Here is a 17,375-nt window from a genome sequence, read left to right on the forward strand (position 1 = left end):
GGTGGAGGTGTGCCCTCGCCCTCTGACCCGGCACCCCCGCTTCTGGACGTCTTTCCCGAGGCACACAGACAGAAGGCGCAGGGACAAGTGCTCAGGGAAGTCACAGAGCACCGTTCTTTTTTTGTTTGTTTGTTAATCCTCATGGGCGAATATTATTTCCATTGATGTTTAGAGAGAGTGGAAGGGAGGGAGGGGGAGAGAGAGAGAAACATCAATGTGAGAGAGACACGGCGACTGGTGGCCTCCCGCACGTGCCCCGACCGGGGTCGGGGACCAAACCTCCAACCCAGGTGCGTGCCCTTGACCAGGAATCGAACCCATGCTCCTTGGGTGCCCGGACTGCCACTCTAACCACTAAGCCACACCGGCCAGGGCACAGAGCACCGTTTCTAGCAGCAAAGGGCCAGAGCAACCCATCGCACTTGCTGAATCAATTAGAACCGGGTGAATTAATTAGAAGCTAGCTGAATTGATCAGGACTGGTCGAATCGGTCAGGACGCAGGTACACTGCGGGGTGTAAGAATCGTCCCCTAGACACTATGGAATGATTGCCAGGCAACGGTATTAATGAGAAAAACAAACTGGGAAGCCAGTAAAACAGAGGGGTTACTAGATAATGCCTGTTCCCACGCTGGGGCGGGACTCACTGGCAGAGGTGGTCTGGAGATCCCTGAGGGCCCCTTTCCAGGGCTGCCCCTAACCCCCGAGGCCCTGAGCAGTCGTCTGCTCTGACGTCATCTTCAGGTCCTGACCCCAGGGCACCATCTAGCTTTTTGAGTCATGGCTGCCTGGTGCTTTCTTTCAAGTGCCCTTAAACCACCCGGGAGAGCTTCGTGGAGGAAAGGGTAGGAAGAGGCTGATTTTTCTTATTACCCCAGCTTGTTTGCTTGGGGCATTTTAGGAGAGTCTAAATGGTAACGGGAAAGGGGCTTGGTGGATGAAATAAACGGATGTACAATTCTGTTTCAACCTTTGCATCCTAACGTTGACAGAAGCCTCCTATCGTGCACCTGGGGAGAAGTCCAACCTGCCCACTGATGTCGCAATACATTTTCAGGGGTAACAGTCAGGTGGTTACAGTGGCCTCCACCCAGGGGGCGCCTCCTGCATCTCAGCTGGTCGTGGTGGGCCCGTCCCCGAGGCGGGGCTGGGTTCCAGGCTCAAGCCTGAGTCAGTCAACAGGCAGGATCTTCCCATCAAGGGTTAGTGCAGCAAAGGGCTCACACAGGGTGGGGTGGGGTCAAAGGGGCTTTGCTGGGGGATTCCATTGCTCCTAGAGAGCACAGAAGGTGTAACATCATCTGTAACGTGTATATACTGTGTGCAATATACAATCGTGTTATATATAATATGTACACATAATACATAAAGACACATGGATTAGTTGCCTCCCACTTGAGGGCCGACCAGGGCTGGGGATCGAGCCTGCAACTGAGGTAGGTGCCCTTGGCCGGATTCGAATCTGGGACCCTTCAGTCTGCAGGCCGACACTCTAACCACTGAGCCAAACCGGCCAGGGCTGTATATAAAGCGTTATATGTGCAAGGTATACCTCCTGCTCATTCCATGTCTCCGGAGAGCCCTGACGGATAGAGCCCCGCACTCCAGAAAAGCAGAGGTCTCCACTCACAAGCAGGGTGTGGGGGTGGAGAGACTGAGACTCTTGATGTCCTGAGGTGGGAGGGAAGTTTACAGGAGTGGCCCAGATGTGGTCACAACCCTTATCCCTGCCATCTGGAACCCAGTCACCCTTCTAGGAAGTGAGAATCCTAAAGCGTCTCCAACAATCGCACAGCCAGTGAGATGAACTTGAACTTGCAGGGCGTGGGGGCTGCTGGCGCCCTCTCACCGTCATGAGGAGCCTGAAGCTGCGCGGTGCAGGCCCACGGGATGAGATGGAGGGCGGCCACGTACAGTGGCGTCCAATGAGCCCTGTGCGGGCACCACCCCAAACTTGCCTGTTACATGAGCCAAACAAATTATTTTTTGCTTAAAAAAAGAGAAAAAGAAAAGAAGACGTGGAAAACAGTCGGTTGTTCCTCCAGAAAGTAAGCACAGAATTACCACATGGCCCTGCAATTCCATTTCTTGGCATTTTACACCCCAGAGAATTGAAAACAGGGCCTCAAACATAGGGTGACAAACACCTGAGCTCAAATCCACTGCCCTCGGGCCTTGTGACCTGTTGCACCAGCTCCTGGTCGCGCAGGTGGGTTTGAATGTTCTGCTGCGGAATCCATCTCTGTGTGTTTGGAGCTGCGGGTGGAGCACCAAGAACTCTTCCAAGATCCGGGGAGGGGTTAGTGCCCCCAGAGGGGAGCATGTGTACCCCAAGCTTCCTTCTAAGCCCTTCATTCTGAGATGTTTTCAAGCAAACAGATCCTGCGGTAGCCTTCTGGGCTCTCCAGCTCAGGTCCCTGCCTAGGTCTGTCTGTCTGTCTGATGGAAAGTGTTAGGTACCTGACTACTTGAGCACCCAACTGTCCTCCTTCCCACTTACCTCTCTCCTTCCCCCATTCCTCCTTTCTCCCAGCTTTTATAAAGGGATTTGGGCCCTTCCCCAGCATCAGTGATCATCACAGGAAATGGCCTATGCCCAGCAAGGAGCCACGTTGAAAGCAGGCCTCCCACCACTAGGCGGCAGTGTTTCCCCGGCCCGCGCTCTCTCCCCTGGCAGTCGGCTGGGACTGGTTCTGAGGGCAAATGAGTTCTCTCGCTAATTAAGCCGGGAGAACCCCCTCACAATTAGCTGCTCTAAAACCAAATGATTCTTGTGATTTATGTTCCCCAGTATTATCCTGGAGAGGTACAATTTGCAGCTAGTTTGTCCCAGCAAGTTTACTTGGCTTTCTTGCTTTAAGTCAAACCCAATTTATAGCTCTAGCATCAGACGCCATAAGAAAATAACAGGGATTTTTAAGAGTAAGTTCTAAGCATGAACCTTGAGTAAGGAAAAAAGTTCCTCCCTCTGAAATAACAAAAACAGAGCATATTTTCATTCATTTTACAGGAGGTAACAAAATAGAAACTTCGGGTTGAGTTATTTAAGGGGCTCATTGGTTGGAGTAGTCTTTGGAAGAGTTCATTCTTTGTAAAAGCAAACGCATGGAAAGTCAGCCATTTGCCTCCTATCTTAAAAATTTTCAAATGTCTATAATTTGCCAGAATGTGCAGAAATGCCTCTGGCTCATTTCATAAGCATTCAGCGAGGGCCTGCTGCCCAGCCCCCTTCACTTTCCAGCACAACACAGGAAGCCACCGGCGGTCCTACAGGGAACCTCCCCACCCGGCAGGTGAGTGGGCCGGGTTATGGGCACAAGCTCGCTGGCATAACTGGGCTGCAGGAGGCTAAGAGGCAGGTGCTGGGAACCAAGATAACCAAATGCGGCTTCCTGGGCCCTCTCCTCCTGCTATATTTGGTAATTGCCATGGCTGGCACCAAGGAAGTGTAAGAGGGCGAAAAGGAATGGGAGGTGGTGGAACATTTTGACTGAGCTTTGTGCTTCTGACGTTAAAAAAAAAAAAAAAGGCAGCTTTTTCTCATTTTATTTTGTTATTTTTTGCTTATGGTGGCAGTTTGTGTTGTCCTTTTATTTACTTTATCATTATTTTATGTCACCCTTCCCCCCACCCTCTACCTTTGTCAACCACCAGCTTGTTCTCTGTATCTATGGGTCTGTTTCTGTTCTGTTTTTGTTTATTCATGTTTTATTTTCTTGGATTTCACACAGAAGTGAAATCATACAGCATTTGCCTTTCTCTGCCTAATTTCACTCAGCAGAATACCCTCTAGGTCCATCTATGTTGCCACAAGTGGCAAGATGTCATTCTCCTTTGTGGCTGAGTAATATTCCATTGTACCCATGCACCACTTCTTTTTTAATATATTTTTTTTCAAATTTTACTTTGTTTAAAATATTACAGATATCCCTTTATCTCCCGGATGACCCACTCCACCCCGTCCCATCCCCCTCCCCAGTCCCTCTCCCCACCATTGTCCATGTCCTTGGGTTGTGCATATCTGCATATAAATTCTTTGGTTACTCTCTTCCCCTCCACCCACCCGCCCTCCTCCGTCCCTCTGACATTCCTCAGTCTTATCTGTGTTTCCATGTCATTGAATCTATTCTGTTCATCAGTTTATTACGTTCTTTAGATTCCATATATAAGCGAGATCATGTGATATTTTTCTTTCTCTGCCTGGCTTATGTCACTCAGCATAATATTCTCCAGGTCCATCCACACTGTCCCAAAGGGTACAAGATCCTTCTTCACAGCTACGTAGTACTCCACGGTGTGAATGTCCCACAGCTTTTTATCCACTCAGCTACCAACGGGAGCTTGGGCTGTTCCCAGACCTTAGCTGTTGTAAACTGCGCTGCTATGAACATCGGTCATGCACCACGTCTTTACCGGCTCCTCTGCTGGTGGACAGCTAGGTGGCTTCCACGTCCTCCTGTTGCAACACCGCAGTGAACAGAGGGGCGACCGAGAGCAGCTCTGTACCCAGGCTGGTTCCTTTCTCTCTGGGTTTCTGAACACCTGGACCCAACCCGCTCCTGTGAGCCCAGAGAAGGGCAGGCTCTCTAGCCTGACAGGTGCAAAGCAGGAAGCGGGGGGTCTCAGATCCCACTGCCACAGCTGGGAAAAGGGACAGCTAACAACTGCCCAAGGACGCTTGAGGAATTGTGTGCATGTTTTATGGTACGACAGCTCTGAGATTACCCCCCGCTTCACTGATTTCACCCTCAGAAACGTCTGCAAGCTACTTCAGCAGCCCGTTTGTTTAGTTTGTACCTGCGATGGTGACAGCCCGTTTTCTGTCTTCCCTCCGTGGGAGACACCGCTGACGGTTGGTGGTGTTGTTGGTGTCAGTGAAGGCAGCAGGCACCGTGCCTGTCCTGCTTAAGCTAATAAGGCATGACAAAGGTGACAGTCACTATGCGATTTTATCTTCTAATTGGAAAGAAGAATCTGACATTTTTATTACTAAATATGTCGCCTGCAACAGGGCGCGGTCCCCGGGCCCCAGATGTGGAAGGCATGATGCTAACCCTATTTACTGAGCCTCCGTCATCCTGCTGATATTTTGAGAGCTCCAGCATTGTGCCCAGCACGGGCCCTGGATGTCTGAGAGTGTGCCCCGCATGGCTGCTACTCTGGCCGAGGTTCAGCTCTTCCTTAGGGCCAACACCCCAGTTCCCCATTTTTTTCCATTGATTTTTAGAGCATGGCTGGGAGGGAGAGAGGGAAGGAGAGAAAAGAGCGACATCGACTGGTTGCCTCCCGCACACATGTGGACTGAACCTGCAACTCAGGTACATGCCCTTGACCAGGAATTGAACCTTCGACCCTCCGGTGTGCAGGCTAGTGCTCTAACCACTGAACCACACCGGCCAGGAGCAGGGTTGGTGCCCTGCTTGGCCACTGGCTGCCTGTTTGCTTGTGGGAAAAATTATTCAATTTCTTTGAGCCTCAGTTCTAAGACTCTGGAGTAATAAACACCTGTTCACGGGGATTATCTGAGCTAGTCTGTGTGTACACTCATGAACCACTTAAGGGCCGCCCGAATGGAATAGGCATTATTACTGGAGTCATGCAGACAGCTAGCATCCCCCTCTTTACTGTGCTTCGTGGGGATGGAGGGAGAGGAGACAGACAGGGGGAATCCAAAGTCACGGAAACAATGTGCCTCCGTCTGTGTCTTAGTAATGACTGGCTGCGCTGTAAAGTCAGCTACAGGTAGTCGGCCTCACCCCTGGCCTGAGCCTCAACCTGCCCTCGCCCCTCTCAGCCCAGCGGCACCAGCCGCCATGGCTCACCCCTGGCATTCCAGGGTCCTGTTTTTCTGGTGCTTCCTCTCCTCTGGGCCCTTTGTCTGCCGTAAGAGGCTCAGGGTGAGCCACAGTGGAAAGAGCCTCCTGTCCGCGGGGTGATGACACAGCAGGGGCCCACCCAGCAACAGCCTGGCTGGGAGCTGTTTTTCCAAAACTGGGGCCTGTTCCCTGGTTCCGGCCCAGAGCCTCCGGCTGGGTGTGGAGAGCTCCCCACCCTGCCAGGGGGCCCACCCTGCGCGCCCCTTCTGGCCTTCAGCGCGCGCTTATTTTAAAATACCAGCGCGCGCTTATTTTAAAATACCAGCTGTCCTGAGATACAACTCGCCTGCCACAAAACTCAGCCTTTAGAGTATAGGTGGTGATTTTTCCTATTTTCAAGGAGCTGTACGAACGTAACCACAATCCAATTTTAGAACGTTTTCTTTACCGCCCCCCCCCAAAAAACTCGGCACCCTTTAGAAGTCATCCCCTCCCTCGTCTCCCAGCCCCCAGCAACCACTCATCTCCTTCCTGTCTCTACGGATTTGCCTTTTCTGGACATTTCGGAAAAATGGAATCATATGCAGCCTTTCGTGCCCAGAGTCTGGAACTTGACGTAACGTTTCCAAGATGCACCTCGCGGTAGCCTGCGCGGCCTCCACTGCTCTCCAGGCCGAGTGACAGCCCGTGGTGTGGGTACACGTGGGCGCACCCCCGTCGGATAGTGAACGTGGGGCCGTTTCCCCTCCGGCTGTGCCGAAAAACATGCTGCGCCCCCGTGGCGCGCAGGCGGCCCCGTGCGCGGCGCGCTCAGCCTCGGGCGGCACCTGGGCGAGGCGCTGCTGGGCCACGTGGTAGCTCCTCGCCGACGCGCTGCGGGCAGGGCCGGGCTCTTCCCAGAGCCGCCGCAACGCCTTAGTCCCCCCGGCCAGGCGGGGTGGGCCCCGTCTCCCCGGGCTCAGGTCACGTTCTGTACGGTGAACCCCCGGCCTGGGTGCCACCGCTCCCGCGGGAGCCGAGCCCCCCCGGCACGAGGGTTGCCCTCCTGCTGGGTTACGGGTCCGACCGGAGCGCAGCGTCCTTGGGGAGGAAACGCGGGCCGAGCGCAGACAGAGGCGCGGCTGCCCCCTGCCGGCCCGCCGGGGCCCCGGCGCGGGGACCCGCTCTGCAGGGAGACGGCGCGAGGCCCGGCCCGGGGTCAGCGCGCGGGGCGGAGTCGGACTCCGGGTGTCTCGGGAGCGCGCCGTCCCCCCGGGGACGGGAGGGAGACCTAGCTGAGCCCCCTGCTCCCCTGCTCCCCCTGCGCCCCCCGGCGCCCGGCGGTAACGCGGCGCCTCCCCTCTGACCGCAGCGCGCGCGGCCCCGCGGGACTGACGCGCTCACGGGGAAAGCGCGGCGCTGCGGCCCCGGCCTCGCTCGCTCCCGGCCGACTCCGGGCAACCGTACGCGTGAGCCTCCGACCTGCCCCAGGCCACGGGGCCGCAGCCCGGCCGAGGTCCCACTTAAACCTCCCACGGTGGCCCGCGTGCTGCCCAACGCCACCGCCTGGGAGCCCAGCCGCCAGTCAGTGCCACGCAGCCCGCGCTGCGGCGGGGAAAGCGGAACTGGCCGCGGGGAGGCCTCTGCCCCTAACCAACATGGCTGCCCAGGCTTCAGGCTGCAGCGGGGAACGCGGGTCACGTGAGGGGAACCGCGTCCCTTCATTGGTCTCCTCTCCTGGGAGGGCGGGACACAGGGCGAGCGAGGCCGGGCGAGCCTTAAAGGGCCCGTCGGCGATTCCGCCGGAGCTCCGCCCCCGGGGGCCGGCTGGCTGGCGGGCGGGGCGCCGAGGGGACGGCGGCGGACGGGGCCGGGCGCGGAGGCCGAGTCTCCGGGGCCCGGTGACCGCACCGGCTGCGAGGCGAGCGCGAGCGGGTTCCCCGCGGGCCGGCGGCCGGGCGGTGCGCGCGGGCGCGGGAATGGAGGACGGCGTGGCGGGGCCGCAGTTCGGGGAGGCGGCCCAGGCGGCCGAGGCGCGGGCGCGGCCCGGGGTGACGCCGGCGCCTCGCGCGCTGTTCCCGGGGGCGGCCGACGCGGACGCGGGCGGCGGCGACTGGAGCTTCATCGACTGCGAGATGGAGGAGGTGGACCTGCGGGGCCTGCCCAGCGCCACCATCGCCTGCCACCTGGACCCGCGCGTGTTCGTGGACGGCCTGTGCCGGGTGAGCGCGCGCCGTCGGCGGGGGGCGGACACCTGTTGCGGGGGGAGGCGGTGCGGGTCGCGGCGCCGGGGTCCCGGGCGGGGCGGGCGGGGGAGGCGACCCCGGGGACGCGGCGACCGCCCGGCGGACCTGCCGCGGTTCCCTCGGCCCCGGCCCGCGTGGGTCGCGCTCCTCGAGGGCCCGGGGTCCCCGAGCGCCTGCGGGGCTTCCAGTGCCTCGGCTGGGACCGGGGTGGTCCCCGCCTCCCAGCGACGCCCCCGCCGGGTGTCCCCTCGGCGCCCCGGGGTGGAGCCGGCCCCCAGGTGGCGGTGCGCTCCCTGCCGGAGGAGGGTCACCTCCTGTGCCCGGGCTCGCGCGCGGCGGGGGAGGGCCAGTGTTTGGGCGCGCGGCGCGGGGCCCTTTCCCTGCGCCTGGCGCGCTCTGGGCCAGCTCTGGCCGCATGGTGCTGGGCGGCGGGGCCCGGGGGACATTCACTCGGGGGTCTCGCTCCCCGAGGACGACGCGCCGCCCGCGGGGGGCGCTCCGGGCCCCGGGCGCCCCTCCCCCTCCGCGCAGTGGAGACGCCTGGGGGCGAGGGGCAGGTCTGAGCCGCCCGCGCCCGGGGAGGAACTCATTCCAGGTCTGCAGTCGGCGCGCGGAGCGGAGCGTGGACGGCGTGGGTGTCGCCGAGCGAAGCCTGCGCCTGGGAGGTGCAGCAGCTGCCCACGGGCTGCGCTCCCCCGCGGTCTGGTCCCCACCCCGTCGCCGGCCGCGCTGAAGGCTGTGCCGAGGGGACCCCAGGGGAGCGGGGTGCGCGCCTAAGCCTCACCGGATAGTAGTTGATAGGCCGGCGCTTTCGGGAGGGTTTACAGTGGCTGTGAGCCCGGGTGCGTTTCCGTGCGCGCGTGGGCTCCGTGCAGCGACTGTCACACGCACGGGGTCTGCTCGTCCCAAGCCTCCTCCCTCCCGGCCCGCGTCTAGCCAGCACTTCCAGCCTCCCGCCCGGCTCCCTTTCTAGTGGAGGAAGGTCAGGCCCCGACACTGCGCTTCCCTGCTTGGGAGGCTAGCAAGTCAGTTTTACATTCTTTCCAGAAAGCGTTGCCCACGGCCCTGAAATGGCTTTGTGTGAAATTTTGCTCACTTTGCTAGCTATTCTCTCTTTTCAAAATATGTTTTTATTGATTTTTTTTTTTTTTAGAGAGAGAGGAAGGGAGAGGGATAGAGAAAGTTGGATGAGAGAAAAACATCATTGGCCACTTCCTGCGCGCCCCCTACTTGTGATGGAGCCCCCAACCTGGGGATGGAGCCCCCTCCTGGGGATGGAGCCCCAACCTGGGGATGGAGCCCCCTCCTGGGGATGGAGCCCCAACCTGGGGATGGAGCCCCCAACCTGGGGATGGAGCCCCCTCCTGGGGATGGAGCCCCCAACCTGGACATGGAGCCCCCAACCTGGGGATGGAGCCCCCTCCTGGGGATGGAGCCCCCAACCTGGGGATGGAGCCCCCAACCTGGGGATGGAGCCCCCTCCTGGGGATGGAGCCCCAACCTGGGGATGGAGCCCCCTCCTGGGGATGGAGCCCCAACCTGGGGATGGAGCCCCCTCCTGGGGATGGAGCCCCAACCTGGGGATGGAGCCCCCAACCTGGGGATGGAGCCCCCTCCTGGGGATGGAGCCCCCAACCTGGACATGGAGCCCCCAACCTGGGGATGGAGCCCCCTCCTGGGGATGGAGCCCCCAACCTGGGGATGGAGCCCCCAACCTGGACATGGAGCCCCCTCCTGGGGATGGAGCCCACAACCTGGGGATGGAGCCCACAAAGCCTGCATGTGCCCTGACCAGGAATCCAGCCCGTGACCTCTTGGTTCATGGGCCAATGCTCGACCACTGAGCCACACCAGCCTGGCACTAACTAGCTGTCCATTGTAACAAATGTTTATTGAGACTCTGCTATGGGCCAGGCACTGTTCTAGGCTCGAGGGCACAGTCATTCATTCACTGAGTGATTTGTTCTTTGCCTGTTTATTGAGTGCTCCCTGTGTTCCAGGCCCTGTTTTAGGCCCAGCGGGTAGAGTGGTGAACGTGACGAGCTTCCTGCGTGTGTTCTAGGGGTGCAGGAGAAGAGAGGCTCTAGAAGAAGCGAGCAGGGCATCTCAGGTCGTGGGGAGTGCAGTGGAGAGAGCAGGGCAGGTGATGGAGAGTGACCAGGGCGAGCCCGGTGGGGTGGGGTCAGTCAGGCCTTAAACAGGGACCTGTGCTGGTTCCGGAGGTTTTAATAAGGAGCTGGTTCTCCAGGGCAGGACTCGGGGCATCAACAGGGGTTGATGGAACCCCAGGAGAGGAGCTGCCTGGCAGGAGCTGAGACGTAAAGGTATAGCACTGAGTTGCTGAACGGGGGGAGGTGGGAAGAGGCACCGTGACTTGTCTCTGAGTGGCACTGAGATACTGAACAGGGAGGCGGGAAGAGACACTCCGACTTGTCCCTGAGTGGCACTGAGATACTGAACAGGGAGGCGGGAAGAGACACCCCGACTTGTCCCTGAGTGGCACTGAGATACTGAACAGGGAGGCGGGAAGAGACACCCCGACTTGTCCCTGAGTGGCACTGAGATACTGAACAGGGAGGTGGGAAGAGACACCCTGACTTGTCCCTGAGTGGCACTGAGATACTGAACAGGGGGAGGCAGGAAGAGACACCCCGACTTGTCCCTGAGTGGCACTGAGATACTGAACAGGGGGAGGCAGGAAGAGACACCCCGACTTGTCCCTGAGTGGCACTGAGATACTGAACAGGGAGGCGGGAAGAGACACCCCGACTTGTCCCTGAGTGGCACTGAGATACTGAACAGGGAGGCGGGAAGAGACACCCCGACTTGTCCCTGAGTGGCACTGAGATACTGAACAGGGGGAGGCAGGAAGAGACACCCCGACTTGCCCCCGGCTTTCCTAACCCAGCTGGCAGCCAGGAGGCCAAGCAATGTAGTCAGCAGGTGGGGTCAGCCTTCCAGGGCCCAGGGAAGAGTGCAGAGGGTAGAGTGGCCCTGGGGGCAGTGCAGGGAAAGAGGACTGCCAGCGGGGTCACATGGGTCCACTTTACATTGAGTGGCCTCTGTGCAGCTTGGCCTCGGCCGACAGAGGAAGCTCTGTGTAGGCTCCGTGTGGCTGGCACCCAGGCAGAGCAAATGGCAAACAGAGGTTCCAGTGCTGGGTGAACTGAGTGCATTCAGGGGACACAAAGGGGCCCCTATGGTGGAGAGTCGAGTGAGAGGTGGGGAGGGGCGGTGGCAGCTGGGACCGGACCTTGGAGGGCCTTCGAGGCCACGCAGGGATTCCCGGGTTATTCTCTTTGCAAAGCTGGTGAAGGTCTTTCGGGAAGGCGGGGAAGAGAGGAAGCAAGGGGACCGTAGCTGGGGAAGCTCTGAAGGGCCCGGGTGCTGATGCTGGAGGTGCAGCAAGGACAGAAGGCCCAGCTGAGCCTGCCTCACCCCTCGGAGGGTCGGGCTTCAGGATGGGGCAGGGGACCTTGGTGCATGGCTGCCCGTCATAGTGTCCTGTGAGATGTGAAATAGTGGGCGAAGACCCAGCCCACCGGCTAAGGGTCCAGTCCCTAGTCGGTCCCTGGAGGCGGCTGGCACTGCACCGAGGGCGGAGGGCACTGCAGCCTGGGCAGGCCTTCCTGGGAGAGATGCTCACAGGGCCCGCACCACGCCCTGGGCGGGAAGGTGCGGCTCCCCAGGCTCCAGTCCAGCAGCCTGGTTCTTTTAAAGGCCATTCGTCCTGCAGGCTGGGGCGGGGTACTGCAAGGGCCACTCGCCTCAGGGGAGTGGTGTCTGCCCCTCCTGTAGATGGAACATTAACCACATGCTGCCCAAAGCCCCAGCGATGGTCTGGCCAGCCCCCTCCTCGCCTGGGCGAGCAATGGGCTCAGCTTGTTAGGGCTGCTGTGACAAAATACCGCAGCAGAAGGGGTTTCTCGCAGTCCCGGAGGCCAGCACGGCGGGGAGGGCCTTCCCCATGCAGACTCCTCACTGAGCCCTCCCTGGTGGGAGGGAGGAGGGGCTCTGTGATCGCAGCTCTTGCATGAGGGCACTGATCCCATCATGAGGGCTCCGCCCTGTGACCTAATCATCCCCGTAGCCCCCACCTGCTAACACCGTCATCTTTGGGGATTAGGGTGTTTGCCTGTGGATTTGGGGGAACACAACCATCCTGGTCGTGGCAGGTGGTGTGAGGGGAGGACTGCGTGGGACTTCTTCCCTGTGTCCACGTTACTCTAACCTTAGTCTGAAAGGAAAGGAAGAAATTCACCCCAACCACCAGTTCATTTGGGAATTTATATCAAGGCTGCTTCCTAACTCTTAACGGCCGGGGTCTGATCTATAAAACTTGTTTTTGTTAGCTGGGTCATCATTCGTTATAAATTATTTTTAATGAATAGGTTCATTAAATGTTCCTCTAAAAGATAAACTGAAACTGTATCGTCATTAATTTCAAGTACACAATTACAGGTGAAAGAAGACTTTTACTAAGGTGAGGTGTTTCGTGTGGGGCAGACAGTCGCGGGGCGTGTGCGTGACTGTGCTGCGTGGACGCCTGCGTTCTGCCGGGACGCAGCAGTGCTGTGCGCCGGCGCTCACCTGGGCCCCCAGAACGCGTCTATTCAGTCACCACCGAGCTGACCAGGAGCTTAGGAGTTGTCAGATGGTATTCGGTTAGTTTCGGGGAGCGAACGTAGTTCCACACAGTATCGGAAATGACGACTTTCTCTGTTGCGATTGAGAGCTTTGCCTGGCGGCTCGGTCAGAAGTGCTGATTAGAACAATTTACTGCTCTAGAAAACGACCTCGCCTCCAAACAGATGCCCACCTAAGAGCTGCTGGACTTCATGACTTTCTTTAAGTAACTGGAAGCGTTCTGATGGGAGACCCCTGGGGAGTCTGAAACGCCACGCCCAGGCCCCTGCAGGCCATTTCCAAGTCCAGGACTGGGGGTCACCCGGGAAACTCCCCAAGGTGATTCTAACGGGGAGTCAGGTGGAGGACCCTCGTCCTGGCCATGAGGGGTTTGCCCGACCAGAGTCACTGTGTCACGAATAGATTACTGAGTAGTTGATCGCTGGGGCCACTGTCGGCCAGCCCGTGCCTCGGTCTCCACCAGTCCACAGTGGGCGCTGGGCTCTCGGCCTGGCGCCTCCCTGCTCCCAGGTGCTGCCTGACCTGGAGCCAGAGGCAGGATGACTGGCTGTCAGTGGAGAGCCCAGCCCTTGGCAGGTGATGCATGACGTGAGAGCATTGTCTTCAGCGTGGGGTTGGCGCCCTTGGCCTTTGTACCCACCCTCCTACGCTGCCACTCCCTCCACCCCAGTGGCAGATCCGGGCCTGTCCTCGGGGAGACGGCATCTGTCAGGTCCAGACCTGTCCTCGGGGAGACAGCATCTGTCAGGTCCAGACCTGTCCTCGGGGATACAGGGTGTCATTCGGTAGCAATTTCATGATGGAATGGCTGTGAGGTCCCAGGAGCGCAGCTGGCACAGTTTCTGCTCGTGAGGTTGGATGTGCCAGGCTGTGTTCCCATTGCCAGTCGTCTGGGGCAGTGTGTTGTAAGATGTGACACCGGCCAGGTAGTGACAACCAGGTTCCAGTTCAGTGTAAAATCCAGGTGGTTTCACACCTTATCCACTTTCGACCAGGTGTCATAAGCATGTAGTTTTTCAAACTGAATTCTGCACGAAATTTCCCCTGAAGCCTTTTAGTGGAAAGGTGTTGAAGTAGTATGGTGTAGTTTGTGGTTTAATATGTTTGGGATGTTCAGAATGTTGTATGTTTTTTAAAAAACTACATGGTATACACTGCAACATTTACTTTAGAAGTTACCTGCTATTTCCCTAATTTTAGAATTTCTGATCCTTAAGTAAATCAGGTGGGTTTTTTTGTTTCTTTGTTTTTTGCGTCCAAGAGGTACTTGGGATCCCTCCTCACCACTGGCTCCCTGGCAAGGGCCCGGCCCCCGTTTCAGCTCCATCGGCTGTCACCGTCCATTGTCACAGCACCTTATCTTTAGTAGCAGCACCTTTAAATGTCATTGCCTGCAACTCCAGGCTTTTCAAGGCCAACACCATCACACGGAGGAACGAAAACTAGGCTTTGTGCTGGCACCGAGGAGCTGAAGCAGCGCCCTTGGGTCCCAGCGTTTAGGGCTCAGCTTGGATTCTCCCTTCCTCTCTTTTCTGAAACGGGGATAGACGGCACGCCCGCTCTGTCATCCGTGTCCCTGGGGCCCGTTGGCCCTGCTCTGTGACACCGCCGTTGCCATCAGCCATGTGCACACCAGTGTGTGTGTGGCGGGGACTGGGGGAGGCACCCGCTCCGTGAACAGTTTCTGTGGGGCCTCGTCTCCGGGGCTCTGGGGACTGGCAGTCATTGGAAATACGGTTCAGCGTGAGAGCCTTTTCCCGCATGTAGACACTGATGACCCTCAGAACCCGGGTGCCGACGGTCAGGGAGACGTCAGTGCCTCTGCTGTGTCCCAGCTTTGTCAGGCAAAACACAAACATTTCAAAACACAAACATCAGGAAAATATGAATGACCTCAGCTCCAAGTTTGACGTTGGAGAAAGGGTGGTCTTCATGTTGTATAGGTTTCAGTCATTATAGAAACCCTTCGCTACACCTGATTTAGTGGGTAAAAAGCTTCCTTTATTGTTTAACCTGTAAGACCTGACCGAGTAGTACATTATGCTCAGGCTTCCTGTTGAGGTGTGGGCTTTGAGGCGATGCAGCGTCACGGCTAAGGGTGTGATCCTAGGCTCGCCTTGACTGCTGCCCTACCTGTGCCTTTGTCTCCCCACCTGTGAAGTGGGTGCCAGTAGTGCTTACATCTTACACTGTGCATGAAATGCTTGTCTCCGTGACTAGGACAGAGCAATAGGACATAGTGAGCTCAGTGTATCAGTTACCCTCTGCTGTGTAACAAACTAACTCAGAACTGAGTGGTTCACGGCAGTAAACGTTTCTCATCTCACAGTGTCTCTGGGCCAGGCACCAGAGGTGGTGTAGCTTGGTGCCCCTGCCTCCCGGGCTGCAGTCAGGCATCAGCTGCGGTCCCATCCAAAGGCTGACTGCAGGGGCATGGCCTCCAGGCTTGCTCGTGCGTGGTTGGGGCAGGATTGCATTTCTGGAGGGGTGTTGGCCTGGGAGCCTCGGGTCCTCGGTGGCTGTTGGCTGGAGGACTCCCTCAGCTCCTTGCCTCATGGGCCTCTATGGGGCAGCTCACAGTGTGGCTGCTGGCTGCCGTCAGGGACGGCAAGAGAGGGCGTGCCGGGTGGAATGGGAGTTATGGCCGCTGGAACCCAATCTGGGAGCGATAGCCCACCAGCCTTGCAGTGCTCTGGTCCTTAGAGGTGAGTCAGCCCCTGCAGCTCACACTTGAGGGTGGGCCTCCCCCAGGGCAGGAGGGCCCAGCGGGGGTCACGGGGCATCTCCCAGGCTGCCCACCGCAGCAGCCACTTACTGGTACATTGTTTTCTTTGTAAACTTTTTGACTTCTGTGCAGTTGATGTTCAGAAATGTTCATTAAGGCATTTTCTAATCTGAACTTTTTTCCAGCTTCAACTCTATAAAAGAAGACAGTGTTAGCCTCTGAACATAAAATACGTCATTGATCAGATTATAGCGAGGTTATTACATTTCCAACGTAGCCGCTGAGTTTTGAGAGAAGAACTTGGGGAACTCGGCGTTGTAACAGCGTGAAGGTCCAGTACTTTTCCTTCGTTACTGATGTCAGCAGGCGCAGCGTGAGTCTCCTGTGTGGAGTCGTAATTGGCACCATAGAAGGAGGTATGTGAGGTTGGCCTGATTTCCAGATTAAAAGACAAAACTGTTACCTGATTCAGGCAGCTAATTATGGATTTTCTTTCTTGCTCGACATAACAATAGCTTGTTTGACTTTATCACTTTTATATTTTCTGTCAAACTTCCTGCTTTATTTTGAAGATAATAAAATAGTTTCTGTTCATTTATGTGTAATATATGTCATTTCATCTTTCTACAAGAACTCTATGAAAAAGGTACTGTTATCCCCGTTCTACAGATGTGGACACTGAGGCCAGGGCAGGCCAAGTGACCCCACCCCAGGTCCCGTAGCCAGGGCATGCTGGTCCTGAGATGTGGACCTGGTTTCAGCCCCTCCAGAGCCTGTGCCATGATCACCCGACAGTCTGCGTGATGCACATGAGTTTTCATGCCACTCACATCTCACTTAAACCCCGGGGTGGCTCTGTGAGAAAGGCTCTACAAGTCTCTTACCCCTCAGTCATTTATTTGTGGCGAACGGGTGTGTCTGAGTGGTCGCAGTGCACACACGCCACGCAGCCCCGCTACTCCTGTGTCCACACCAAGGTCGTGCCTGGGACTGAGCCGTCCACACCCGGATTCGACCCTAGCTCTGCTACTTCACTCACTCACTCATTTATCCAACAAGCACTGACTGAGGGCCTGCTCCCCTCTGAGCACCGTGCTGGCTGGGAGACCAGCTGCGGGGCCCCAGGTGACCAGTCCCCAACCCCAAGCCTGGCCTCAGTTGCAGGACAGTCATCCCTCCTCCACAGTCATGGTGAGGTCAGTGTGAGGGGCGTAGCCCTGGACAGACCAGGGCAAGTGGCAGACGCCCTCCCTCCCTCTGTGGAGTCACAGTGAGCAGGGAAGACACGCTTCCTTTCTTTTAGTGTGCGCGATGTGAATATGCCAAAGAGCTCGACGGAGCTGTAGTAAACCACGTCTGTGGGCAGGTTACTGACCTTCCCAGACCCCGGGGCTCCCTCCGAATGAGCAGGTTGACTGGGGTGACCTCCGCGAGGTCACTGCTGGCTGGGTGCTCGCACCCATGGGACATGGCCCCATGGCCCGCCCCCAGGTTCAATCAGACTTCCTCGGAGGCGTTTGCTCAGGAGGGTCCTCCCGAGAGCCGTCCACGCGCGGGGAGCTGGACCTGACCCCCCCGGGAGTTCAGCTGCGGCTCCTTAACAGCAGGACAGGTTAGCAGGCGACGGAGGTACAGGTCGGAGTGGGTGCAGCTCTGCGCCCAGGGGCGGGCTCAGCGAAACGGGCCCGGGAAAGAGCAGGTCCCGCACCCCCCGGCGCCAGGCGCAGTGGGTACAGTGCCACTGACTGTTCCCTGTGCTGTCCTTCACGCCCGTGACTGTTCCCTGACCGCCAGTCCGTCCTCAGCCCCGCACCCTCCCCCCCAGCCCCGCCCCTCTCCTCTGGTAACTCAGGATGTTCTGTCTGCCCGTCTGTCTCTGTTCTGTTTCATTTATTTCATTCTTTAGATTCAGTCGTTGATAGATGTGTATTTATTGCCATTTCATTTTTCATATTTTTTAC

At 57.8% G+C, this 17,375-nt stretch overlaps 1 protein-coding gene across 1 annotated transcript in view; it reads left to right on the plus strand.

Moving 5' to 3' along the window:
- The first annotated feature begins 7,588 nt into the window (after positions 1 to 7,588).
- The window catches only part of RCAN1 (regulator of calcineurin 1), a 50,707-nt gene continuing 40,920 nt past the window's right edge, over positions 7,589 to 17,375 (plus strand). The window contains exon 1 of the mRNA XM_081138909.1: positions 7,589 to 8,018. Within this exon, the coding sequence (XP_080995035.1) occupies positions 7,776 to 8,018 (243 nt within the window). The 5' untranslated portion in view covers positions 7,589 to 7,775. The remainder of the gene's footprint in view (positions 8,019 to 17,375) is intronic.

The sequence above is a fragment of the Miniopterus schreibersii genome (assembly GCF_964146895.1).
Source record: "Miniopterus schreibersii genome assembly, chromosome: 5".
Lineage (NCBI taxonomy): Eukaryota > Metazoa > Chordata > Mammalia > Chiroptera > Miniopteridae > Miniopterus > Miniopterus schreibersii.